Genomic DNA, 27284 nt, shown 5'->3' with positions numbered 1-27284 from the left:
TGCTCTGTATGTGCTATGTCTGCAGGCTGAATAGGGTGTGTGTGTGTGTGTGTGTGTGTGTGTGTGTTTTACTCGTGGTTTAGGAGGTTTGTGGCAGGCTCCTCTGTATGTTCTATGTAGAGGAAAAAAGCCCAGGGCTACACAGCCGGAAGACCTGGCCGGGTTGGAATCCCAGCTGTGCCACTGACAAGTGCCATGACCATGGGGAAGTGGCCCATTTTCTCTGAGCTGCTGTTCCCTCATCTGTAAACCAGGGGATAGCACAGTCCTACCTTGTAGGCTATTGTGAGGATTCTGCAAGGATGAATTTGAAATTATATAGCAGGGTGCATGGTGGGCTCACAGCAAATGGAAGTGTCCCCAGGATGAACAGAGGGTCCTGGGTGGAGGGGCAGGGAGGGCACAGAAGAGCGGATTTCTCTGGAGGGCAAGGCTCCCTGTGAGGGAAGACTGTGTGGGCTGGCGTGGGGTTGGACCCCCCCCCCCCCCCCCGGGGTGCTGACCTGAGAGCCTGAAAGGAGACACCGGGGTCAGGCTGGGGTCTGGAGGCCCAGGGCCTGTAACAGGATCTGCTGCCACCTGCCCAAGACACCAGCCCGTTGGGTTCATGTTTGGTAGCAACTCGGAGCTGTTTGCTGCCTGACAACTGGGCAGGGCCCTGCCCCAGGAGGATGTGAGGTCTCACCTGCTCTCCCAAAGCCCCGCGCTGAGCCGAGGGCCTGCCGTCAGTCACCCCACCCCCAGCTGCCCCGAGAACAGGTCTCCAGGGAGACGGTGGGAACACAGAACCGGTCTCAATTCCATCCAAATATCCCGGCTGACTCCTTCCCTCCCTGTGTCGAGAGAGGAGACCAGACCTGCTAAGTGACTCTCAGCTTCTGACGCTTGACCTGGGAGATGCCCACACAGGGATTAGAAAGCAGTGCGAGTCACTGATGGTGGTGGAGCGCGGCGCCTATAACCGGAGCTCAGGGAGGGGCAGGGCTGTGGGGGAGTCTCCAGAAATTCCCGAGGTCGTCCATTCCTTCTTCCTTCCCTCCCTTCCTGGATCTCAGGAAGGGAGGGGGCATCTGGCCTCATCTCATCCACCGGGGACCCTGCTCCTCTAGGAAGTCTGTCTTTCTTGCCTAAGGGCAGCACCTGCTGCCACACCACCGCCTGGAGGGTATGCTCCTCACTGTAGCTCTCCAGTGCCATCCCCGACCCCACCCCCGTAGGCTGAGAGAGACAGGGTCCCCAGCTCCTGCCCGCTCCGTGATTTCCCACAGGACAGCAGCTCAAAAGAGTTTGGGGGGATGGTGGTGGTCCCGGATGCAAAGCCAGGCACACCAGAGGCCTTTACGCATACTTAGTGACCTGCTTAGGGCCACAAAGGCAGGCAGCCTGAGGGCCGCCTCCCTGGCTAGGGTCTGGTCTCCGGTTTGTATGGAGACTCTGAAGGGACTCTGCCTGTTAGGAACCCAGGTTCTCTGGGGAAGCACAGGGTGGGGTCAGGAGCCACAGCCCGGGATGGGGATGAGGGGGGAGCGGGGGTCCTACCTGCCTTTTGGAGAATTACCACTGCACACCGTCTCAACCGGTTGATTCAGTGCCTGACGCTGTACCCCAGAGGGGAGGGGCGGCAGGAAGGTCCCGCTGTGTGAGCCTTTTCCTTCTTTGAGGGGAGGGCGGCCCTGGGAAGCAGCCCCGACTGCTAGGCCAGCTGCAGGCCAGGCTGAGGGTTCCCTCCCCACCCCTACCCTCAAGTATTTATAGAAGTTATTTTGGGAATTTTCTTTCTGAGCTCAAGGCACATTCCTGGGATTCTATAACAGCCTTTCCAGCTGGGAAGCCGGGAATCAGCTGGAGGCTGCTGGAGTCTCCCGGTCCCTGGAGCCCCCTGCTTGGGGACCATGGGGCTGCAGGAAGGAGCCCATGGCAGGACAACCTCTGAGGCTGCTCCAAGGATCCCTCCCTTCACCCACCCCAGGGGCGGGGATGGGAGGGGAGCGGGGGGCCCTGGAGCCCACTCCCACGCGAGAGTGAGGACGGCCGCTGTCAGTCCCCCAAGGGCCTCTGATTCTCTGCTTGCGCAGAGCACTCCAGTGGTCTCGCTGGCCTCATGGAGCCCTGTTTGTCTGATGCCACTTGAGAAGGCCCAGGAGTATGGGGCATGGCGGGGGGGGGGGGGGGGGGGCGGGCTGACACACCCTTCAGGGAGGCCCACATTCCAGCCGAGCTCACAGCTCTCTCCTCTCTCCGTGCACTCCCGGATCCTCCCAGGTGTGACAGCCCCTACCTGTCCAACCACACTGGGACTGAGGAATCTGTCCCGGCTGAGAACCTAGCCCACACATCACCACATCCCGCCTGGAGCTGGGGCAGCTCCAGGCCCACAGGCTGGTCCTACCTCCTTGTTGGGGGGAAGGGTATGACTCCTAGACCCACCCGAGGCCTGGCTGATGAGCTCCCACCCAGAGCTCCCCTTGGCTCTCTCACAGGAAGAGGCCTCGGCCCAGAGAGCCCCCAGACTCACTCAGGGCCCAGCCTAGCTAGGGGGCTTCTGGGGCAGCAGAGGTGGCTGTGCTGTTCACATACCAGAACTCACGCCTGTCCCTTCCTCCTAGGGCCTCCACAGGTGAGATGTCGTGAACACCAGCGGGCCCCTCGGCTGGGGGTGGTGTCTGTCTTCAGAGGGCCGCAGCCAGGCTCAAGGACAAGCACCGCTTGGTCAGAGGGCGGGCACAGCCTGCGGGGGAGGGGGTCTTGCCAGTCCCACTTCTAGGCAGGGCGCTGGGCCTTTTCGGGTTGGTTTCAGGCTCTGGGCTGGCTGGGGGCTCTGCCCACCCTGGAGCACGGCCAGGCCCACAGGGCCAGGTCAGGAGGCTGCAGCAAGGCCTCTGGACTTTGGATTCTAGAAGTGAACACCCTGTGATGGGCAGCGAGAGGGGGACCCCATGGCAGATGCTCCTCTCTAAGCAGGAGCCAGAGCCGAAGAGGGTGGTGATGGCCTATTTGTGGGGTGTGCTGGCCTTCTGCGCAAGGGGAAAGGCCTGAACCCTGCTACACCCTCCAGACATGTCTTTCTGACCATTGATTCTGGGGTTAAATTAAGCCAACAGTGCTTAACCGTGGCTCCGAGCTGAGTCTGTGACACTGCCAGAAAGCTTCCTGCCCACTTCCTAATCAGGGTTGGTGTGGACTTCAGGAGTCCACACACCGGCCTAAGGTTTGCCTAAAGTCCTGGGCCAGAGGCAGGGGGACCCGCCTCCACGAGCCCGGGGCGCGGGCTCAGGGGGAGTGCTGCGGCTGTGCCAGCATGGGCATGAGGCGGGCTGGGGGCGGCCGCTGGACACAGGAGGCCCAGGCTGAGGGGACACGCCCTGGCACCTCCCACCCTTCCTCCCTTCTCCACTGCCCCATCAGGGAATGCAGACCGCAGGCAGCACTGCGGAGGGACCAGGAAGAGAGCTCCCAATAAAACCTAGGAGGTCACATGGCCAAGAAGACATTCCTACTGAGTTTTCCTGCCACACAGAAGCAGTTTTCCTGCCCCACTGGAGCTGGGGAGACGCCGCTCACGAGCGCAGGCAAGACTTCCAGGTCCTCCCATTGCCTCAGGCTGCCTGGACCCTCTCAGCCCTCTGCCACGGCTCAGGAAGCCAACAAGGAAGCAGCAGCCTAGAGCAGGCGGGCTGTCCTGCATGCAGAGGCGTGGGGCCCTGCAACCAGAGACATTACTGCCCGCCTCATCCAGCGTCAGAGAACCCCCAGAAGGCCGGGTGCTGAGTCTCACTTCTCAGCTGCTCAGAACGCCTTTCCTCCTTCAAGTCAGGAAGCGGCGGCTGAACCGGCCTAACAAGACTGTGGGCCCGAGCGCAGGGCCTCCCCGAGCCCGGCCTTCCCTGCTCTTCCTCGCCAGCAGCCTCAGGGCCCAGCACGCCCCTTCAGCTGCAGAGTCTCACCCGACATATGCGACGGCAAGACGGGGTCTCAAATCCCCCTTGTCCCTCAACGCAGACTAGCTCACTGGGCCGGCTGCTCTCGCTCTCAGCCAGGGTCAGCCTGGCCTCACACTGTGCACAGTCTTGTCCCATCCGCAGGGCAGCTGGGGCTGATGTCCCAGACCTCTGTGCCTTGGTCAGAGTCGCTTGGTGGACTCAAGAGGATGGAGAGGCTTGGCTACAATGGGTGTCTGGGGCTCGGCTCTGGGTATCCCCTTCCCTCTGCAAACCAAGAGCATCTGAACCTGGCCTGGGAGCCACACTTTGAAATGAAAAAAGTAAAAGTAAAAGCTTTTGCACAGCAAAGGAAACCATGAGCAAAATGAAAAGACAACTCACAGAATGGGAGAAAACATTTGCAAATGATGCGACTGACAGGGATTAATCTCCAGAATATACAAATAGCTCATGCAGCTCAATAGCAAGAAAACCACCCAATCGAGAAATGGGCAAAAGATCTAAAAAGACATTTCTCCAAAGAAGACATACAGATGGCCAAAAAGCACCTGAAAAGATGCTCAACACCGCTAATTATTAGAGAAATGCAAATCAAAACTACAATGAGGGATCACCTCACACCGGTCAGAATGGCCATCATCAAAAATTCTACAAACAAGAAATGCTGGTGAGGATGTGGAGAAAAGGGAACCCTCCTGCACTGCTGGTGGAAATGTAAATTGATGCAGCCACTGTGGAGAACAGTATGGAGGTTCCTTAAAAAACTAAAAATAGAAACTACCATATGACCCAGCAATCCCACTCCTGGGCATATACCCGGACAAAACCATAATGTGAAAAGACACATGCACCCCAATGTTCACTGCAGCACTATTTACAATAGCCAGGACGTGGAATCACCCTAAATGTCCATCAACAGAGGAATGGATAAAGAAGATGTGGTACACATATACAATGGACTATTTACTCAGCCATAAAAAAGGATGAAATAATGCCATTTGCAGCAACATGGATGGACCTGGAGACGATCATACTAAGCGAAGTCAGTCAGGCAGAGAAAGACAAATATCATATGATACCACTTATATGTGCAACCTTAAAAAAATGATACAGATGAATTTAATTACCAAACAGAGACTTTAAAAACCACAGGGACATCTACTCAATATGCTGTAGTAACCTAAATGGGAAAAGAATCTGAAAAAGAGTGGATATATGTATATGTATAACTGAATCACTTTGCTGTACACCTGAAACTAACACAACATTGTAAATCAAACATAGTCCAATATAAAAAATAAATTAAAAAATCAAAAAAGAGAAAGGTAAAAGTAACCCTGTCTACTAGGCCATTAACTTGCAGAATTCTTTAACCTAATCCTACCAAGAGCCCTAGGTGCTTGGCATCACGAGTCCCATTTTACAGAGGAGGACACTGAGGTCCTGGGAGGCTGAAGAACTTGGCCAAGGTTAAATGGTGAGTATAGGCAAAGTGGAACTCAAGTCCAGCTCAGTCATACTCGAATGCTGTGCTCCAACCTCCAGACGTGATACTGGGGGCTTAAAAACCATCCCAGCCGACCAGCCCCAGAGGCAACCCCAAAGACAGCTCTGCTGGCACCACGGGCCACCCAGCAGCACAAGGAAATTTGGGCCAATGACCCTTGTCCCATGGCAGTGAGATCAAGCAGCCCAGTCAAAGGTGGGGCTCAAGCTCAGGCCACCTGGTCTTCCACGTGAATGGTGGAAAAAATACCCATTGTTGACTTATCTTTTCACAGCTCTCGGCTCGTCCCCTAAAACTACCCCTTCAGGTCACAAGGGCCTGAATTATTATCCCCATTTGATAGAAGAGAAACTGAACCAGCAAGAGGAAGTAATCTCCAAGTGCCCCCATAACTTGAAGGCTGGCAGGGCTGACTGCGTGTCTCAGACCTCTCCTGTCTGGTCCTACCCTCCAGGACTGGGGATAGGACCAGTCCGGAGAGGGTGGGTGGAGCTCTGTGCTGCCAGAGTTCACCTCTTTGACCTTAGAGAGCAGAGCCTTCCAGGTTAGATTCCTGGAGCACCTGCAAAAGGCCCAAGCCAGAATCTCAGGTTTGGGTCGGGGCAGAGCCCTGGTCCTCGCTGCCTCAGGCCTGGCCTTGGGGAGGGAGAGGGATGGTGGGAGGGAGCTTCTGCGGGACTTAAGTCGTGAAGTGACACACCCCAGCCTGGAGAGAGGGAGGCAAGAAGCTCTGGGGCCAACTGGGGGTGGCCGCATGCCATGGCCGTGCCCCAAGTCCACTTAAAGACAACCATGCTGGGAGCCAGAGGGAACGAATGCAGGGGAATAATTCATCACCAGCTCTCATCAGAGGGCAACAGATGACAGAAACACTGTCTTCCTGTCTTTCCAGGGGCATCTGGAGAGAGGATAGGCCGGGTCACGCAGCCAGGGTTGCTTCAGAAATCACATCTCTGGGAATTACATGACAGGAGCCAAAGCTTACACAGGGCTGTCTCCCCCTACTGCTGGGGTGTCCGACGTGGAAAGGGTTCTGGGGAGAGGGGGCAGCAGGAGCTAAAGCTCTGTCCCAAGAAGAAAGCATGACCAGGGGCAGAGGCCAGTGAAGAGCAGCGAAGCCTGCCCGGAGAGGGGCCAGGAAACCACTACCCCCCAGCATCTGTCCCTGGGAGAGGAGGGCGGGACGCCAAGCACCACAAACACAGATGGCAGGGATGCAGCCACACCTGCCCACTCCTGGCTGAGGCTTTCAAGCTATCACTTGCAGTGAGACAGTCCGCACCAAAGCATCCATAGTCCCGGCTCAGCCAAGAGTGAGGCAGTCTGTGGCCAGGGCTAGTGACCCTCCTGCCATTAAGGTCAGGTGACCTACCTCAAAGGAGCACCCTCTTGGGAGGGTTCTCAGGGAGTTGATGACTCCATCAGTCACTCCTGGGCTCCTTGCCTTCCCTAAGCATCTCTGCTCCCTTGGAGGTCCCCTCTTGGCCAAGCCCATGGAGCCTTCTCTGAAAAACAGCGTCACCCGAGGGACAACTCCTCTGCTGATCTTGGGAAGGACCCTGCTTCCTTTCTCAGGTTTCCTCAGGGACAGGCAGGTAAAGTTCAGGTTTCCCCTTCTTGACTAGATTCTCTGCCAGTAAATTAAGCCTGGCCTGAGCAGCCAGGCTGAGTGAGTGGGGTTTCTGGCTACCTGGAAGGGAGGCTGAGACAGAGCTGGCAGAGACTGTCAGGACCTGCTCCTGGGATTTCACTTGGGAATTTCCATTGGTAGAGAGCATGTCTTTCTCTTTCCGCACCTGGCAGTCTCCCAGAGCCACCTGGCCATCCCTGAGCCTGGTGGAGGTGGCAGCCTGCGGGATCGGGGCTTGACGGCACAGACTCCTCAGGGACGCTGCTGTGCGCGCGGCGGGAACTCTTTGCTGGCACAGCACTGCCACAGAGGTGTCTCTTTCCTGCCTGATCTGGGTGGAAAAGCCTGAGCTGAGCCCAGGGTGGAGCTGGAACCATGGAAATGTCCCCATCACATCCAGGGCCGGGAGGGCAGAAGGACAGGAAGAGCAGAGAATATGCTTCTGGGCCGAAGTTCACGTTCTTGGAAGCCTGAACCCTGGCTCCTGAAAACAACAACCCTCCCCTCCCAGAGGCTTTCTCCAGCCTGTCTCCAAATCTCCTGTCCCATGTACAAAGCCCGGGAGAGGCCACAAGGCCGGCCTCCTGGTGTTGGACCATCCTGCCCAAGAACTGCAGGGCAGAACCGGGCACCCACACGGCTCACTGAGTGCATCTCTGCCCTCCTCTCTCCGGAACTCGGAGCGTGGGACTCAGCCACTATATCAGAGGGCTCACTGAGGAGCCCAGAGCTCTTCCAGACCAGGCTATGGGTGGCCATGCTCTCAGGGGAGCGCTGTGTCTCCTTCCCCTTGTACCTAGCAGAGGCCGATGTCCTCAAAGAGCCACAGTGGCAAAGGCAAGGCCAGGATGTCCTCCCTGGGAACCTGCCTTTGCAATGACTCCAATGGGGGTGTGTTACCAGTTCCCCTCCATATTCCTTTTTCTGGATAATTCTCCAAGGATGCACCAACCTCACGCTGAGACAACTGCTGTGTCTCTCTTATTCGCTACTATTTTTAGATTTGTGAATCTAAGGGATTCACGTCAAATCTAAGGGATTTGTGAATCCCTTACATAAGTGCCAAGCTGACTTAGACCGATGGGGAGTGACTCCCATCATGCAGTACACCATGGTGAAAAAGATCCCAAGATCCCATCTGTGCTCAGTGGGAAAAAATGCTGTGACCGCTAAGCGACGTCTGTCACGGGCGAGGGACTGGAGAGTGTGGCGCGTGTTGTGTTCTGTCTTTTCTGATATCGCACTGCAGACTTTCAGAAGCACTCTCACATGCGTCACCTCATTTGATTAGAACAACACTGGTCTAGTAATGATGAAGCTCATTATTCATTTATAAAAGGAGACATCAGGAGCATGGAAGTTAAGTGTGTCTTTTCCTAAATCACCCAAGTGAATTAGGGCCAGGGCCGGGATTAGATTCCAGATGTCCTGAGTCTGAGGACTGTACAGGGAAGACACTTAGCTCAGGGAACACTGGAGTCCAACAAGCCAAAGTGTTCGCATGTCTTTGGGAAAACAGTGCTTAGTAAATCCTCCCCAGGCTTGAAATTTGCTATTCTTTATGCATATGTGTGGGATGCTGGCAGGAACGCGGAGTGTGGAAAGGGGATGGGCTGCCCACGCTGGAGCCGACTGCCCCTCTGGTTGCTTGTAACTTAACAGTGGGCAGTCCTTTCTCCGATTATATCAAATCAGCAAGGCACCCCAGGAAGAGAAAAGGGACCTTTCCAGAAACATCTGTAGGGAGCCACTCCAGACAACTTATTCAGTTACCATGGAAACCCACCCTTGCAGACTGCTTCAGTTTTAGGAAGGTAGCGACAAACAATAATAAGCATAAATGAAAAATGGTACATGTTGCTTCAAAATTGTACTTGTTATTGGATTTGGTCGGGTTTTCGAGACCGAGACGTCAGGCTCATATCCACGAACACAGGGAAAGGCAGCTGTCTGCCTGCCTGCAGGCCTAACGACAGAGCCCACATTCCCCCTCCCAGATCCCTAATCAAGTTTCTGGATGTGACCTCCGGGGAGGCATTTATCAGAGGAGCTAATGTCTGAATTGTGGGAGGAAGGAGGATGTGCCTTGCAAAAAACAAAACATTTGCTGAGCCGACAGGAAGGCAACATGGCGCCATGTGGAGGGAACCTGGACCAGGCCAAGATGTTGCTACATGGGCCTGAGCTAGAAATCCTTTTAAGAGATCAGGCTGAGATGGGAATCTCTGTTCTGGTCTGTTTTCAAGTACTCTCAGGGTTAGCAAGGACCTTATAAAGATGACCTGGTCCAGCTCCTCCCACATGTGATATTTACATTCTCTGGGCAACATCCTCACCAGTTGATTCATGAGTCTGTGCTTGGACTATGCCAAGAGTTAAACCATTTTTCCTGACACTGAGCTGACATCTAACTCCTCGTAGCTTCTACTCACGAACAAAGCAGACCCCTTTTGTCAATGATAATCCTTCAGCCACCCGGAGCCATGCTCCTGATGCTTCTGTGTTCTCCATGGGGCAGACGTCAGTGATACCCTCACGGCCATTCTCCTCAGAGAGCTCTCAAAGTGAGACATCTGAGGTGGAACCCAGACCCTGAGACTGTGTTGCTGTGGGCTCCTAAACTGTACTTCAGAAATCACTGTGCATATGCAGGCCTCTACACCTTCAATCACTACATTTATCCTGGTACCTGCTCTCTGAAAGCAGATAAGGAAGGCAAGGAAAAACAGTCTTCCCTAGGGTATGCTATACCACCTGTTAGATGTTTCCTGGGCCAGAGAATCCCCATCGCACAGGTGAGTAAAACTGAGGTTCCATGAAGGGGCTGACTTGCCCGTGATCACCCAGGAAGAGAATGGCAAGGCCAGGACAAAAGCACCGGCATCCTGCTCCCAGCCTCTGAACCTTCCCACGGGAGAGTCACCGAGCCCTGGGCACCCAAGTCCTGGGCTCCATGTCCTAGGATTAGGGGCTGCCGGCCCCTCTTAGCACCCCGAGGCCATTCTCAATGTGTGCTTGAGTCAGGTCTGACATGACAGCCCACCCCAAAACATCGCCTGAATCCCACAAGGAGGCATGGAGCTCCTCTCAAATGGGCAAGGCAGCCCCGTGATCAGGGAGGGCCTGGGGACCCCTGGAAAAACCGCATTTTGGTATCTGCCTAGAGTCTCCAGGGCAGGGACCTGATGAGTAACAGTGAAAACCTCTGGGGCTAGATCGCCTTACAGAAACACAGCAAAAGGGAGTCACCAAGAATCAAGCAATTCTCCTCATCCCCTTAGGCAGGCTCTGATTGAAGGGGGATGGCCTGTCTCTACAAGAACAGAGAACGGTCTCTGTTCTCTCAAGAGAGCAGGAAGGAAGCCACCTCCCCCTGGACAGCAGGGAACAGTGGCTGCAGGGCACTGTAGGCAGTGGAGGCTGCGGGGTAGGGAGGGGGGGCCCTGAGGCCTTCGGAGTGGGTGCGGGGCTGACTCACCAGGCTATGCATGATGCGCACGCCGTCGGGGTTCACTGTGAGTGCCTCCTTGTACAGCTGCTTGGCCTCCTCCAAGCTGCCCTTCATCTCGGCCAGCCGGCCCCGCATGTAGAGTACCGAGTGTGACGTGGGGAAGAGGCCCGCGGCCTCTTGGATGCAGAAGCCTGCTTCCTTGAGGTGCTGCTGCTCCATGAACAGCTCGGCTGTGAAACCAGAAGGGCAGGTGAGGCGGTGGGAAAAGTCAGAGGCAGTGGCCCCCTCCCGCATCCGACCGTCAGCCCCCGGAGTTCAGGAACTGGTCTTGGGTGATGGAAACCATCCCACCGAGACACAGCATGGGACTGGCTTGCTCTGGGGTGCGGCGGTAGCACCAGGCCGCGGTTTCTGAGCGCTCACTCTGTGTCAAGTTCATGCTCTGTGCTGCACACAGACCGACTCCACCAACACTCCCAAGACCCTATGTGAACAACGCACTTCTGTCACCCACTTCACGGAGGAGGAAGCGGGCACAGAGAGGGTAAGGAACTCGCGTAAGGCCACAGGGAGAGTAAGCGATGGAGCCAGGGTATGCACTGGGCTGTCTGACTTCAGAGCCTGGCAGTGGGGGCATGAGTGGGGTCCCCTGCAGCTAAGCGTTTGCTCGGGTGACTCTTCTGTCCCGTCACTTCCCCTATTCATCACGTATCTGGGAACAGGGGGCAGGAGGCAGATGAGGTCGCTTTCCAGGGAGGGCGGCTGACTAAAGAGCTAATCCACCTGCGTGATCAGGATGAGGACAGCCAAGTGATGCTACCACGAAGGAGGCCCAGGGAGCGCCCGCGGAGGACAGGGGTGGGGCTCACGCTGAGGAGCTACAAACCCGCCTGCACTTACTGAGAGCTGACCGTGGGCCAAGCAAGCATCTCCTCTCACTTAATCCTCAGGATTCTGGGAGGGAGGCTCTCCCGCGCCCCAGGCTGACACACCAGGCTGAGAGACGGGGGGCCTCACCCCAGTCCCTCGGTTGGAAGGGGCAGCTCCTGGCCTCCCTCCAAACTTGGGACTTTCTGTCGCATAGAGAGGAATCAGGGACGCACACGCCTTTCAACCAACAGGTGGGGAAGATCCGCCCCACAACCAGTTTGCCTTCTTCCCCCAGATCAGTAGAAAATAGGGCAGTTTCTCCAACTGCGGGCCCACCCACACAGACGCGCATTTCAGACCCACGCTGCACAGGTACACACCCACTGGAGGCACCCTCAGAAGCGCGGAGCATCGGAGGTGCCTCGCAGCCCACTCAGCGTTCGTCTCGTGGCAGCACGGGCCCGGCTGCTCCGCACAGATGGGAGGGGGTACAGAAGGGCAAGCAGAGCCGGGCTGGGGGCTTTGCCAAGAGCTGTTCCCAGCACAGGCCGAGAGCTGAGGTTACATGAGTTCAGATTAGGTCTGGGGGCTGGGGGCGGATAAGAGACTCCCCAAAGAAAGCTCCCAGAAAAGGTGGGAGACCTGGGCCCAGGCAGCCCGTCTTCTGGTTCCAACAAGCAGGAAGGAGGCCTAAGGCCTTGGCTGTAGCACGCAGCACCGGGGGCACTCAGCGTGAATGTGGCCTAAGGTCCACGGTACTCGGAGTAGCCTGAATGCTGCAGGAGGCATCCTGAGCAGGTACTCTTTTTCTCTTCTGGAGTTGAGAATTTGGGAGAATCAGAGAATTAAGTAAACTCAGAGGAGCCAGGTTCCCATGATAAGGTGCAAGGGAAGCACAGGCTCTTGTCCTCAGAGACGGCCTGAACTGGAGATTCCCACGGTGGAAAGCTTGGAAGGCCAGGCCAGAAGGGGTGGGCTTTGAACCTGGGGCCCGGCAGGGAGGACTGGCTATCTCAGCCTCGCTCTCCTCTGCTCTGCTGCTGTGTTCCCTTCCGGAGCTGCCGCCTGGGGCTCTCCGCCGGCTGCCTTCATACGTGGGTCCAATGTCCAGCGGCTGAGGACTGACCGTATGCCTGGCCCTCCCATGAGGAGGAGAAAGAGGAGAGCGGGGGGGAAGCAGAGCAGCTGAGCCACCAAACCACTGGAGTGACCGAGGGCAGTGGAGTGACAAGTGCCATCGCTGAGTGTTCTGGGCGCTCGGATGGGGTCAGGCTAGCTGTGCTGGTGTGGTCAGGGAAGTCTTCCTGGCGGAGGCGGCATCTGAGCTAGGGCCTGAAGGCACAGGGACACTTGGACTGGCAGAGAGGAGAAGGGAGGCTGTGCTGACCTGGAGGGCTGGGACCCACTGCGGCAGGACTTTTCAGGGTCACAGAGGAGAAGGGAGAAGCAGAAGGAAGTGTGTGGTGTGAGTGCTGGGCGTGGGGAGGCCTGTCCTGCACCAGCCCCTGGGGCTGCTTCCTCCATCGCCAGGAGCTGAGCTCAGAGGCCAGCTCGCCACTCCCCTGGACCTTGTCCCAGCAGACCCTCCCCAGGCCTGGCCCACCTGCCCACCTGGTCCTGGCCCGCCTCATTAAGCTGTTTACAACTTGCTGCCCTGTCTCCTAAGCCCCATCTCTGGAGGCTGGCCCCGGTCCCTCCCTTGGGAACTCTTCACAGTGCCTTCACATCAACAGATTTCAATTATAGGGATCTCCACCTTCTTTCTTCCTCGGGGCCCTGGGCCTTGTCCTGGGCCCACACCAGAGAACATACCCTGAAAAACAGGTAGGACTGCTTTGCTCCGATGAACTTCATTACCAGTTAGGCAGGAAACCAGACGACACAGAACAGAGCCAGAGAAGTGAGGGCTCCTGGCCGCTTTACGGATAGCCCCTGGCAGGCCCAGCCTCCAGGGCGGGGTCCCTGACCTACACACAGACCCACAGGTCTGGGGGCTGCAATGCACCCCTTTTTCCTAGCCTCAGCGTCCCTGGGCAGTTGTTTTACCCAACATGGTGCTCCCCAGACATGCCGCGTGGCATGGTGCCCACCCACTGCCCGGTCCTCTACCTCCCAGTCCTGGCTGCCAGGGCTCCGAGGTGCCCACACCCATCCCGGCCTCCCCTGGCCAGGGCTGGATGAGCAACCACTGTTACTGGGTTTTCCTTGAATTCTCATAGTCGAGGTCACCACTCCAGCAAACAGGGGCCTTGCTGCCCCCTCCGTGTCAGAGGCCCCTCCCTGATCCCCTTGGTTCCTTCTCTCTCCCCCTCCCTTCCGATTTTCACTTCTCTCGTCTCCCTCTCTGCCTGCTCCCGACCTCCTCTCCTGTCTGTCTGTCTGTCTGTCTGGGCTTTTCTTCTTCCTTCCATCTCTCTCCACCCACCCTCCTCTGTGCTTTCTCTCAGCAGGCTCCAAATGGAAAACATCTGTTCCCTGGAGCTTTGCAACAGTCCCTTTTATTATGTTTTTCTGAGGCATCCTGATCTAACCCTGCACCCAGAGCTGGCTCCAGTCTTCCTGCCCATCTTGCCAGTGCCGAGCCCTCTTTGCAGGAAGGAAGGCCTTGCTCAGCTGCTGCTGAGCTGAGAAGCAGGGTGAGGGAGGGCCCAGGGCCACGCTTAAGGCCTTGTAGGGGCCTCGCCAGGGGAGATGCGCTTCCTAGAGGCCCTCCGTGAGGCCCCAGAAAGGAAGGGCGACCACCCGAGCTAAAAGGGCAGGGGCCCCCAGGGCAGGAGAGAAGGTTAGACCCTAAGAAGAATACACCTTGAGCCCCAGGGGGGGTCCCCAAAACTGTCCCCTAAAGGAAATAAGCAGTTCCCCATGGAGCAAACCCTCAGGACATATGGATGCCCAGAAAAAAGTAGAAGGGAGGGTGGGGGAGGAGGAATGAGAGAGAAGGGCAGGGGGCCGGAAGGGAGAACGGCCGGGAGAGTAACACAGAGAATCCAAGGGTCTGAAGGGATTTTTCGGGTTGGTCTGAGACCCTCCATCCCTGGGATGCAGAGGGGGGCACCGTTTTCCTCAGGCCACACAGATGTCAGGGCTGTATGGGCCCGGGCTCCCGACTTCCTGTCCCGGGAGCGGTCTCCTCACGGACTCAGGAGGAGGGGCTGACGGGCAGAGAGGAGGAAAGAAGGGCAGGCAGGAGCAAAGGAAAAGAGGCCATGGGAAGCGGGCACAGAAGGCCGGAGGGAGAAGGGCAGGGAGCTGGGAAAGAATGGAGAGTGGAGGAAGATAAGGAAAGAAGTGAGGAGGAAAGAAGGAAAGAGAATTAGAGGAGACTGTCGGACCAAGGGTCAGACGTAGCTTCCGTCTCAACTATATCTTTATAATAAATACCCTCTTTAGACACAGCCCTGACTGCCCTACTCCAGGTCCCCAGCCTGCCCAGCCGACAGCAGGGGTAGCTTCCACCTTCGGGGCCACCTAAAGAGCCGGGGCAGCCCAGACAGTGTGGATCTGCCATTTGGGAGCTGGGACTCGGGCTAACTTCCCCTGACCCAGGGAAAGCCCACAGCCGCCTGTGAGCCCCTGGACCTCCAGGGCAGGGGAACTCTCCCTACACCTATTTCCCTCTCCCTAGCACGTCGTTAGCTCCCAGAGACATGAGCTGCAGTGAGAGAGAGAGGTGGGCCATCCTGCCGTTCTGGAAGGCACCTCTTGACACTCAGGATCCTGGAGCATCCGTGGGGCCGGGTGCCTCTCCCATTTTCACACGAACCCACTGGCAAAGAGGCAACATTTTTGAAACTCATCTCTCAGGCAGAAACCCTCCGTGAGGCTTCTCACATCAGACTGGGACGGGAAAGAGGCTTTGCAGAGGGAGGGGAGAATGACAGTTGAGGGATGAAGGGTATAACCTTAACCAACCTAAGACTGGGTTAATGATGGAAGCTACTGCCAAAACAGACTGGGATGCAATTTGTCTCGAACCAGACTAGGGCCTTGTTTGTTATCCCTCTGGATTTTTCAAAGTTCCTCTTCCTACTTCAGATGTAACAAGCTGACGGTGGAGCACAGCCCCATATCCCTAGCATCCTAAGGGAGCCTGATGTGCTAACTGGGGCAATATTTGCATTATTAACATGCTTCCCGGTCTAGTCTTTCTGTGAATCCTGGTCCAACTTTTCCCCCCAGATTTAGAGCCTGTGGAGGGGAGAGCGGGGGCGTCCTGCATACTAATGTGTCCATATGGGAAATCCATGCAGCGGGGAACCTTAGATCCTCAATCAACAAGCACATTCTAACTCTGACTTGCAAAATCCGCAGGTCCCAGGAACGGAATACCTACTTTCCCTCCTCTCCATCTCCCCTCGGGGCTATCGGCACCAACCCCTTGCTGAAGACGGGGGAAAATAGGAGGGTAATCAGTAAAAGGTGAGGAGCTTCACTCCTGGGTCAAGGGAGCATGTTGGCCTGGTGCATTTTTACGATTCCACTTATCCTACCGCCTTCTTTCTTTTGCTGCTGCCATTTTATCTCATTCAGGTACATCTCTGGCCTTGATTCTCTCTTTTTTCACTCTAATCCACCTCTCACACCACTGTGGGATTAAATTTTCTATCACTTCAGCGAGTCACTTCTCAGCATCCCTTAGCCAAACATCAAGGAACCTCACCGCTGGGGGTACCACGCTGCCTCTGCCTCTACCGTCATTATAGTGGACAGGACAGAAGCCCAGAACCATTTACCGAGCACCTACTATGTGCTAACTGCTTGACACACACTAGCTCATTTTAGATCAGGACAGGCAGTAAGTGAGCCGTGCAACTCTGAAGTCGCCGACCTCCCCAATACTAACAGACCCTCAAACTCCATGGTGGCAACAGTGCCCACTAGCTGTCAAGAGAGACTGTCACCCGAATGGCAACCCTAGGGTTACCAGCCCTCTGCCTTCAACGAACTTGACCACCAAGGCCTCGCCTTCTTGGGGCCAGCACATCTCACCTCTGCTCGAGCTCTCCCATGAGTTCTCAGGGGTTTGAGTCCTAACTAGTTTTCCTCAGGACACAGCTCCCCGAACTTGGGCTGCCAGGGCAGACCCGGAGGAGCCAGAGGGGGCCCTGGTGGCCCACAGGCAGGGGCTGGGTGTCACTGGGGCTGGGGACACTCACCAGCCTGGAGCCAGATCTGTTCCAGCGTGGTCCACAGCTGCATGGGGCCCTGCTTCAGAACCGAGCTGGGCACGGTGAGCTCTGACATGGCCTCCTCCAACCGGGAGGCTGCGATGGACGATGCCCTCCGAGAACCTGCAGAGCAAGGTGGGAGAGGCTGAGCCACAGAGTCCGAGTGCCCCACCGCAGGCCCCAGGACAGAGGCCGCGCGGCCCCTGGGGACCGACAGGGCATGCCGTGTCGGGGCAGGGCAGCCTGGCCCAGCAGCCGCTAAACAGCACACAGACCCACTAGGAGGGGCCCACCTCCTACCCTCACCCAGGCCAGAGAGAGGAGCTTTCTGAGGGGCAATCAGGCGGTGAGCCCACTTCTAGGAGTTAATCACTAGGGAAGAACACCATGAATGTCGGCAACTGCGGGCATTCTACCAATGCCTGGGATACCGAAGACAGAAATGGCCTGACTGTCTGCCAACTGGGATTGATTAAAAATAAGTGAGAGTATAATCATATAAGACTATGCAGTCATTAAAATAACGATGCATAAATATGGGTATCAATGCAGAAAGAGGCTGACATTATACAGTTTGGTAAAAAGCAGCAGATTGCAAAAGAGTATGATCACATTTTTACAAACAAGAAAATATGGACATGTTTCCGGAAGTCTGAAAGGCCATTTATTAAGGTCTGAGTGACGAACTGATGGATGACTTTTCCTTTTTTCCTTTTACATTTTTACTTTCTGTTTTCACAAGTGCCTATTATTTCTTGATAGAAAGGTCCCATTGGTGGTTGGGCTGTGAAGGATCCTTGGGTAGCAGCTCAGGCCAGACCCTGTGCCCTCTGGAGAACTTCTCCATGTGGCAGTTCAGAGTGACGTGGGTCCCTGTTCAGGATATATATAAGCCGTTGACATTTACAATTCACATGCAGGTGAAATGCAAGCACTTTTTTCCCTCTCTCTCAGAGGCAGTAAAGGCTCCAATAAACTCAGGAGACCTCAAGGCAAACCACAGATGATTTCAGTTTATACGGCGGGTGTATACAGAGTCCTAATAACCTTGTCCAGGGTCCTTCCCTCTCTAACTGCAAGGGAGCTACACTCTCCGTCACCACCGCTTCCTCGGAGTCCGCAGCTCCACGTCCAGCCCAGCAATCCTCAGACCTATCTCTCAAGTCAGGTGCTGGGCATGGCTTCGGAAATCAGCTCCATCACTTGACAACGAAGGCACAACTTGGTTCACCCCCACAGGAGTGGAAAAGATGAGCAATGCCACCAAATACAACTCCCTCATGCTTCCATTCCCGTGACTAATTCTGCCTGTTTTTAAGGAAGGTGTTTGCTTTAATCAGGTCCTGGGTTAAAACATGTAAGTTTGCAGATCCTGAACTTGTTTGAATTTCACAAGTCATGGACATCAGGATGAGTTTTTCCAGGAAACAACAGTCAGCTTTGGGTCTGCAGTTGTAAACAGAAGCTCAGCCCTTCCTTTCTACTCGATGGATCTACGGTGGACATTATCACAGCAGACCTTGGCCTTGAGCTTTCCTAAGGGGAAACGGTTTCCTTGCTCCACAGCTCCCTCTCCACCCCAGTCTCTCCCACTCTCTTCACTCCCCACACGGGGGTTGGGGTCCTTCGTTCGCCTACGCCAGCTGCCCACTTCCTGCCCCAGAGCCAGCAGCCATCCGGCCAAGATGGGCCCTAAAGAGGCCCGAGGTAGCACAGGCCCCTTAGCACAGTGGCCGGCAGGAGGTGGGGTGGGTTTGACCAGGCGGGCAGATGCTCAGGCTGGGAGAGGGAGCTGTGGGCCCACGTGGACGGCTGCCCACAGTGCACATTCTTACCGGAGTCTGCATCGTGGGCATCGGGCAGAGTCAAGTGCATGCCACTCTGCTTCTTCAGTGTGAGGCCCTCGCCGAGGCTGCCATCCTTTTCCAGGCCTCTGGAAGGTAAGGGAGGGCCAGGCCCCGGTGAGGTGGAGGGGGCTGGCATGGAGAATGAGGGGAGCCTTATGCCAGGCAGGCTCTGGGGCTGAAGAGTTCAGGCCCGAGAACAGAGCCAAAGACCACCACGAAGGATGGAGACAACCAGAGCAGCAGGCCAGATCGGAGCTCAGGCTTGGGATTCTAGAATCTGGCTCACCCCAGATGCTAAACCGACATGTTAGTCCTGATCACACACACACACAGGGTGCCCACTGTGTGCCTGTGGGGCCGTCAGCCTCCTCACTATTCCCTAACGCTGCCACATCTTGTTTCCAAAGCTACATGCTTACTCATGCCGCTGCCACCAAGCATGTTCTCGCCGTTCTTCTCGGTCCACCCAAACCCCGCATTGTTTAGAACCCAGCCCGAGGGCCAACATCCATCTAGAGGCCTCCTGTGGCTCCCCTGCCCTCACACTGCCTTCCCTCTCTGCTCTCCATCAGCGTGGATCCCAGCACCACGTATGCCGAGGATGAGAGCCTCTCCCATCCGTCTATTCCCTCTTCTACTTTTCGTTACCCTCTCAACGTCTAGCAGAGAGCAGGCACAGAGCGGGCACTGTGGACTGGCTTCCAAGGGAAGCCTGGTTTTGCAGCCCCCCACCTTCCAGGGAAGGAAGGCCCAGATGCCGCTCCCTGCCTCAGGTTCCCCCTCCCGGGGCTGCCAGGGTGGCCCCGGAAGAGCCAGAGGGGGGCCGAGGGTGGGAGATAAACAAGCCCCGCCAATTCCCCAGGTCCCTGCAGCTCCCACAGGGCTAGGGAGGCTCCTCTTTTCTCAAGAGTGGGATGCGGGGGGACCACCAGCTCAGAAAGGCAGCACAACTGGCTGTGCCCATCCTGGGGCACACACAGCCCCCAGGCAGCCCCTGCCCCCTGCTGCGGGGGCGGTCTGTGGCCTTGAACCTGCTGGTTGGGGAAGCTTAGAGGACTGATGCGGAAAGGGCAGGAGAGGGGAAGGCAGGCCCAGCTGGGGGCCAGAGGCCTCCTCCCTTCAGAGGGGCACCAAGACGATGGTCCCACAAATAACGCCAGAGCCGGGGTATCCTTGCCATCCTAACTCCGGTTCACGTTGAACTTGGTTCTTTGGGTGCACAGCCATCTTTGTGGGCATTAGAGGAAACCATCCACAGAAACATAGTTGGTCGGGCTGGTTCTCACCTCTCACATCCCCTTCTCATTCCCGGGAGGCACCTGAGTGCAGGGCAAAAGAGCCGGGGACTCTGGGGGAAAGCCACGCGGCTGCCCTCCTTAGCTATGTGAGCCTCGGCAAAGCTACTTAACCTTTCTAGATCTTAGCCCTCTCTTCTTGAGATGATCACAGTTATTTTGTGCAGTTAATGAGCATGAGAATGTCCACCTCACGAGGTCATTGTGAGGACCAAATGAGAACATGGACAGTTGCCCAGCCTGTGCTGGCCTGGAGCGGATGCACAGACACAGCTTCTCGTCCTGAAGCGGGCTCTCCTAGGGCTCCAGAAACAGCTCATCTTGGGGACCTCTTGCCTCCTGGTTCTAGGCCCCTACCCTGAAGAACCTGACAGCCAGATGGAAGGAGACAGTCCAAGTTGAGCATTTAACAAAGACCCAGATGGAGAGAGGGCTGTGCCGGGCCATCAGAGGCCGGGCACTGGAGCCTCCTGGAGGGGCCGGGCACTGGAGCCTCCTGGAGGGGCCGTGTGGGCTGGCGCCAGGCAGAGCAGAGGAAGGCGGTGAGGGAGCAGAGCGGAGGTGGAGCCTTGGAGCCGGCAGGGTCGGGTGGGGCAGGCCAGACCTTCAGGCTCTGGATTCTGGCCTTGATCCTTGATTGCCCCAGCCCAGATTTTACAAGCCCTAGTTTCTGCTCTGTGGCTCCACAGTTCAGAAAGAATGCTTCCTCTTCTTGGGCAAGCCAGGAGGGGACTGGATCCAACCCTTCGGTCCCAACAATTTGCCTGCAGGTAGCTGGCCGGGCTGAGCTCTGCTCCACCCTGGGTTGGTGGGGCCAGGGGCCGTTTGCCGGGGAGTTCCCCAGAGATGAGGCTGCAGGTGGTGACTTGAAAAGACCCCAAGGCAAACCCGACCGCCCCATCCTGGAGAGCACCTGACAGCTCCACAGCTCTGCTGCTCCCACAGGGGTGGCACAGGCTAAGCCCTACACGCTGGAGATGAGGCTGCAGCTCAGAGGGGCCCCATCATGATCGCCTGGATGAGCAGGCAACTGGCCACCCCGCTAAGAGGCGCTCTCTGCCAGCTCTGGCAACAGCTCCTCTCTGCAAGGGGAGCCAGGCTGTGCACCTGCGGGACCTGTCACAGCCAGTGAGTGGCAGAGCGAGGGGCATCCAAATGCGGGCCCCCCTCACACCAGAGTCTGGCCCTCACTCTCACAGCACCCAGCTGCCAGGTGGTTCCCCATTTCCTTTCTGAAAAGTCCCTCACCCCAGAGCTGCCTGCTGGCAGCTTCCACCCACCGGTCCTTTTGGGCCCTGGAATCTCCCAAGCCCAAAGGCCTGCAAAGAGAGGGCCGACCCTACCCTGCCCAAGGATTTTATTCCATCAGATTATCTTGAGGCCTCCTCTGTAAATTGCACCTTTAGAGATATTCCTCTGGGGATTCTAAGAGGTTGCTGGGCTGCCGGAGTCCCTGTGAAAATACATATACCTACCAGAGTGGGGTCCCTTGAGGAGGTGACACAGCCAGACAAGGGGAGGAGGTGGTACCAAGGGACCGGGAAGGGGCAGTGCACCGCCCCACTTGGAAATGAGGCCCATTTCTGCTTTGGGCTGTATAGGCTGAGCCCAGGTGTCCCAGTAGGTCTGAGCAAAGACTTTGCAGATTTGGCCTGGACAAGTGGTGCCCTGCTCTGGCCCAGGAGAATCCCAGAGCTTGGGCTGGGGACTGGGGAAGGAGATGGGATGTGTGGGGACAGTGGGTGAGTGGGGAGGAGTGGGGGCCCTTTTAGAACTCAGCTTCCTCCTCCCCTCCTCTCCCAGCTTCCGAATGGAATCAGGAAAGAAGGGACAGGCTCCATAGGCTGGGGCTCCGGAGATCCAGGTTCAAGCTCCACTGCTACCATTTACAGGAGAGTGGCTCTGGCATGTTATATAAGGTCTCTGAGTCCCAGTTTACCCCCTGGGGTGAGGTAAAATCTGACAGTGGATAAGATAAAAGCAGCTGATGGGGGAGATGCTTAATAATGATTTCTCTTCCCTCTTACCCCTCTGAACTTTAGTTTCCTAAACAGCCTCTTTCTGTCCTTCATAGAGGATTGTCAAAAGGTTAAAATTAGAGCAGGGATGTAAAAGGCCCCAGAAGCAGTAAGTCCCATTCCCTCATTCAAACATCCTCACCACCTCCACCCACCAGGCGTCATGGCCACTCAGCTGTGTGCTGCTGCCTTGGCAACCACCGCCTCCCAACTCCATCTGGAGGGACCCGCCACTCACCCCAGCTGGGAGAAGCTGTACAGGGTCTGCCACAGCCGCAGCATCTGTCTGCAGGTCACAAGGGCTTCCTCTGGGCCTTTCAGTATCTGCTCCAGCTTCACCTTGGTGAACATCAGGCTGTGGAGAGAGAGCACGGCAGTCAGAATGCCTGAGGGGGCCCCCTTCCCCTGGCTTTCCTCCCAGGGTGGAACCCAAGGGATTCTGCCCACCTCCCCAGCCCTTAGAAGGCAGAGTGCCACAAGCACAGTGGCCTCAGCTGTATCCCTGGACCGCGTGTTCCCTCTGTGCCTCAGTTTCTCCATCCTCTCTGCCAAAGCGCAGAGCACTCTTCTGCATTCACCAGTGTTCCTGTCGCTCACGCTTGTCCCCTGATGGTGCACTATCCCACCCAGCCTCTGAAGCACTGTCCAGCGTGGTTACGGTCTGGCTTTCTTTGCCCCTCCTCTCCCTGCACACCCTCGGCTCTGCAGCATCCTCACTGAACACGTGCCTATCTTTTTACTTATATGGCCCACCAGGCCCATGACGGGGCCTTATATAAGAGACCCAGAAGCAAACTTTGACTCAAGGAATGAGGCTACGCAAGGGAACTGGTGAAAAGGTCACAGAAGGGCACAGGGTTCTGCTTTCTGCCTCGCCAGCAGGCAACAGGTGCTCAGTTAACATCTCCTAATTGGATGCAAACTGTATCCTGACCCTGTATACCTGAGGAGGGTCAGGTTTTACTCTGTCCAAGGATTCTTCCCTGGATAGCCAGAAATTGCCAGCCCTCCTTATACATTCAACAGGATGAAAGTGACATGAAGTCTTATTCCGTCACCGTTTAGAATCTCTCTCAACCCCCAACCCTGAAGTCCTCTGGGGTAAAAGCAGTGGGGATGTGGCCCTGAGAGGGCCTGGGAAGAGAGAGAAAGTGCTGGCCCACCGGGAGGCAGGACGCAGGGCTGGCTGGCTGCCTCCCTCTGCCCAGGACACAGACAGACGGGCAGAACACTGGCTCAGCATGACCAGGATGGGGTCTGGATGCCCTGTGGTGCCAAGTGATAGATATTTAACTGCTGGGGAGTCTGGGGTCCTGGGGAGGGTCAAGGCAGTGGCTGTTTACCCACACATATGGAAGCACTGCCATCTTTTTACCACGGGTACTGCCAGCCACACTGACGCGCACCAGCCTGCGGAGAACCTGGCCGAGGCACTGAGGCCCAAACAAGGCTGCGACTCCTGGTTCTCTGTGGGTGGTGAGCAGTGACACCCTTCCGTTCACGGCACTGCTTTTGGGCAAACCCGAGTATCAGGCCCTGAATTTGATTGTTGCCTGGTGGTGCTGCCGGCCCACCTGAGGGTGGCACACAGGCCCTCGTGGATCACAGAAGCCGAGTCCTGTGTGGAGACAGGGTGCACCCCCATGACCGAGGCTGCAGCAGAGGGGAGGCCCCACACTGGGAGGTCAGGCCTCCACCTGGGGGCTTCTCCCTCTGACCTTCCCCCTCAGTCAGGGCCCTGGCCTCCCCTGCTTGCACTGAGTCCTGGGCCTCCAGCCTCACAAAGGACTTGGATGGCTTCACTCCATTCCTTTCTTCTCACACCTTGTTTTTCTCAGATTGTGACTTGTTGGCAGAGAATTAAAAGGGTGGAATTTGCCCCTTTTCGGTGGAGAGGGTTTGGGTTCTGGGCGAGTGTTATTTTTCTTCCTCACTTTCCCTCAAAAATCCATGTCCCTCTCTGCCCCTGCTCACAGGGTCGTCCCCACCACCACATGGCCTCTCCTCTCCTTTTTCATCCCTTCCCCCATGCTCAACTGTAAATCCCACCTCCCCCAGGAAGCCTTCCCAGACTCTCAGGATGCCCTGCACCCTCCTTAGAACATTTACTAACGAATCGCCCGGCAGGCCTACGAGGTCCAGAGGGCAGAAAGCGTGTTCCCCACAGTGCAGACCGCACGGGCCTCGTCAGGAACGTGGTCTCAGTGCCCCGCTGGGAGCTGCTGGGGACCCTGGTCTTGCCATCCCCACTCCCCTTTCCCGGACTCTCAAAAGGTCCAACACTCCACAAGTATTAGGAGCCTCTGCCTTAGGAACATGAAATAGAAGACACAATTTCTGCCTTCAGGGTGACAATCAGTGCTAAAAATGACAAATTGCCCAGAGAATCAAGATCAGACTGTATTTTTGGATCAGACTCAGTGCAACGAAAGAACAGATGAGGGGTCTTGCCGGGGCTGGTGTTTGATGAAGAGGAGGGTGGGGTGGGATACAGTTGGGAGCTGGGGGAGGGAAGAGAAGCATGGGGGAGGGGGAGGGCCTGCGGCGGGAACAGGTGTTGGTGCGAGTGAAAGCTCCTCCCCCTGGAGGGTCGGGTCACCCAGGCTTAGTCCACTCCAAGGCTGCACCTCCCCTGGGCAGGGCCACTGGGAGCCATCCCTGGGCAGACCAGCCCTGCAGCATTCCCCTGCTCCCAAATTCCCCCAGACAGGCCTCCTCTGCAGCTCGCCCCTCTCCACCCCGTCCCTTTCCCCTACTGCTGCCTGAGCCCCTGAGAGCCAGCAGGGCTCTGTGGCAGACCTGGCCACACCGTGTGCCCAGAACAGAAGTGGCTGAAAGCTGAGCTGGCATTACAGTGACTTCTACCAACGCAGACCCTGACATTCCATTAGCATGAGTGACCCAGAGCGGAATTTCTCAACCCAACCACGTCCTTTCTGGGCTGGGGCAAGCACTCCGACAGTCACACACTCCGGTTGGATCCCTCACTCCCAGATCCTGGGAGGCTCCAGATTAGCTCCTGAGATTTCCTTGGTCTCGCAGTTCAGCGCTGCCAGAACCGTCTTCCTCAACAAGGGGCCCTGCCCCGACTGTCCACGCCACCTTCCATTCCTGCCACCTCTCCCCATGACCTTGGGTACCTGTGGGCTGCTCACAGGGTATAAGCAGCTCCCTGCCGTGCAGGACAGGCTTTCTTTCACACTGTCACCCCTGCTGGGGCTCACCCTTCCTCTCTGACATCTGGCCAACTCCTAACCAGATGTCACCCTCTGACCTTCTGTGCGTCCCCTTCTGCACCCCGCCTCAAGCCCCACGGCCTTTACTGCATCGTGGGGACTTAGTCATTCACACACGGCGGCCACGCCTCTAATTCACCACTGAACTCTTCTGCCTGGCAACGGGGATCAGCAAACAACCCCGCTCCTTGCCACTCTTCTGAGACAACCAAACCACCGGTCCTGCTGGAGCACAGGTCTCCCTCTCCATCCCATCTGCCGGGATGGGTGGCCCAGTTCTTCACACAATGGTACGAGGAGGCTGGCAGTGCCCTAGGGTGCCACTGTGGCTGCTGGGGTCCACACCAACAGGCCAAAGCCTCATCAGAGCACCGTGCTTTGTGGATTGGGGCCGTGTGGAGGCCGCTGCAGTGAGGACTGGGGAATACAGGGGGCGAGCCCGGGCTCCCCGCTCCCTTCAAACAGCCCAGCCCCTGGCATACCTGTTTTATATGCTGAATGAGTCTAAAATGTCATCGCAAGAAAGGATTCTGAGACTTAAAAAAAAACCCCACAATTTTAATCCAACGGTTCCAGTCCTCCTCCAAGAAGCGTGGCCACCCCTGCCCTTCCCTGAACGCTCAGGACAATCTTCAGTTAGCACTTAATTACTCTCTCTCTCTCTCTCTCTCTCATATATGTATGTATGTGTGTGTGTACACACACTTTTTTTTTTTTGCCACATAGGCTTATGCTTTTAACAATGAAGATAAACTCATATCAAGCACTGAAAAATTCAAATACTCTAGAAAGAGTCTGCAGCCAGTCCTGCCTATAGATGGCAAAACTACCATTTATCTTGTCCTGTGTCCTGCCGCATGTCCCCACCTGGATGACGACTGCCTGCAGGACAGGACCCTGCCTCCCTCTATGTCAGTGCCCTCCTCGCCTCCCAGTGCCTGGCAGAGAGCTGAGCACATGGTGTCCGCTTAGCTTAACACTATGAAAATGCGTGTTGTTACAACCCTCCAGCCACGCTCTGCGTCTCGCAATCCATGTTGAATCAGAGCCGGCTTGTGACAGCCTCACGTCCCGCTGCTGGCTCCTGGCTAGGAGGCAGGCGAGGAATCTGCTCACTGATGCCTCAGAACTGCGGAGAGGGCTGGACTCACGCAGCCCACAAGCAAAGTGCTGGCTGATTCCACTTTAAGCTGTCCAGAAGCAAAGTTTCCCGGGGCCTGGGGAGGAACAGGGAGTTCTGGACGTGGCATGAAAGCGTCTGGCTCCATGTGACTGGGGGTCTTCATCCCAGAGGACAGTCACCCGGGCAGAGCCAAAAGCACAACTGAGGAGAGTCTCTGAGACAGGAAGGCTGGGGTATTGGAATCTTGCAGCCCTCCAACGACCTGACAAAAGCCATTCCGGAAGAGGAATGGCCACATTGCTGTCCTAACCCTGCACTGTAACGTCACTCGGTAGACAGACACTGGCCCAGGAGTGAGAAACCCGAGCCAAAGTCCCAGCTTTGCTGCTACCCAGCTGGGCATGTCACAGGTTCCAAACCTGTGAAATAGGAGTGGAGTCTCTTGCCCTGTCTGCCCCAGGGACTCCTGCAGGATGAACTGTGATGACCCAGAAGCAGCAGCTGAGAAACCCACAGCTGTACTAAGTCCTTAAGCACAGGCCTGCCCAAGGCTCAGGGAAGGGATTCCTTTAAAAATGCAGGCCTAGCAGACCCCCCCCAAAGCAGTGTCCAGGCCAGGTGTCTCTGAGGGCTCTCAGAAAACGCCAGAGCTTCATGGCCTGTTCAGCAAGGCAGGTGGCACCTTTGGCTCCAGGTGGCTCCTGGGACCAAAGATGGGCATGAGAAAGGAGGAGGATCAGCGGGCAGGGGCAGAGCCACAGCCGACCGGGTCAGGGTGAACGAACCTCGGCCGTGACCTTGTCTTGCAAGCACCTTCCTGTTTTTTAAGATGTAGAATAAACACTGAGGTCTTTTAAGGCCGAACGCCTTTGCAGCGCCGCCACTGCATCTGAAGGCAGATGTGGAAGTGAGAGTTCTCTCCGGGGAAGGCGAAGGAGCAAGCGTCAGCGTAAACGCCGTGCCCGCTGTCCCCGCTGCACGGGCGAGGCTGCTGGGCTGCGGGTCCTGGCGCTCCGCACACTCCAAGGGCCGAGGCATGCGCACCCTGCTCCTAGCAAGGAGGCCCAGTGTAGCCGCGGGCCCACCCCCTAAGAGCGCACGCCCTCCCGCACGGCCACCTTCCGAGTCACCTATATGGGTCAGCACCTGTGGCCAAAGACAGGTGCCCAGCAGACCTGAACAGAGCCAGCCCCTGCTG

General features: G+C 56.6%; 1 protein-coding gene across 1 annotated transcript in view; it reads right to left on the bottom strand.

The window, feature by feature from the left end:
• TTC7A (tetratricopeptide repeat domain 7A) overlaps window positions 1-27284 on the bottom strand; it is a 110738-nt gene that overhangs the window by 4483 nt on the left and 78971 nt on the right. Inside the window, exons 15-18 of the mRNA XM_007459973.1 lie at window positions 21966-22082; window positions 18403-18500; window positions 16556-16690; window positions 10557-10759 (exon numbers count right to left, since the gene is read on the bottom strand). Coding sequence (XP_007460035.1) covers window positions 10557-10759; window positions 16556-16690; window positions 18403-18500; window positions 21966-22082 — 553 coding nt within the window. The remainder of the gene's footprint in view (window positions 1-10556; window positions 10760-16555; window positions 16691-18402; window positions 18501-21965; window positions 22083-27284) is intronic.

This window comes from Lipotes vexillifer, unplaced genomic scaffold, assembly GCF_000442215.2.
Source record: "Lipotes vexillifer unplaced genomic scaffold, Lipotes_vexillifer_v1.1 scaffold666, whole genome shotgun sequence".
In the NCBI taxonomy this organism is placed as follows: Eukaryota; Metazoa; Chordata; class Mammalia; order Artiodactyla; family Lipotidae; genus Lipotes; species Lipotes vexillifer.
This window is presented reverse-complemented; position numbering and strand designations above follow the sequence as displayed.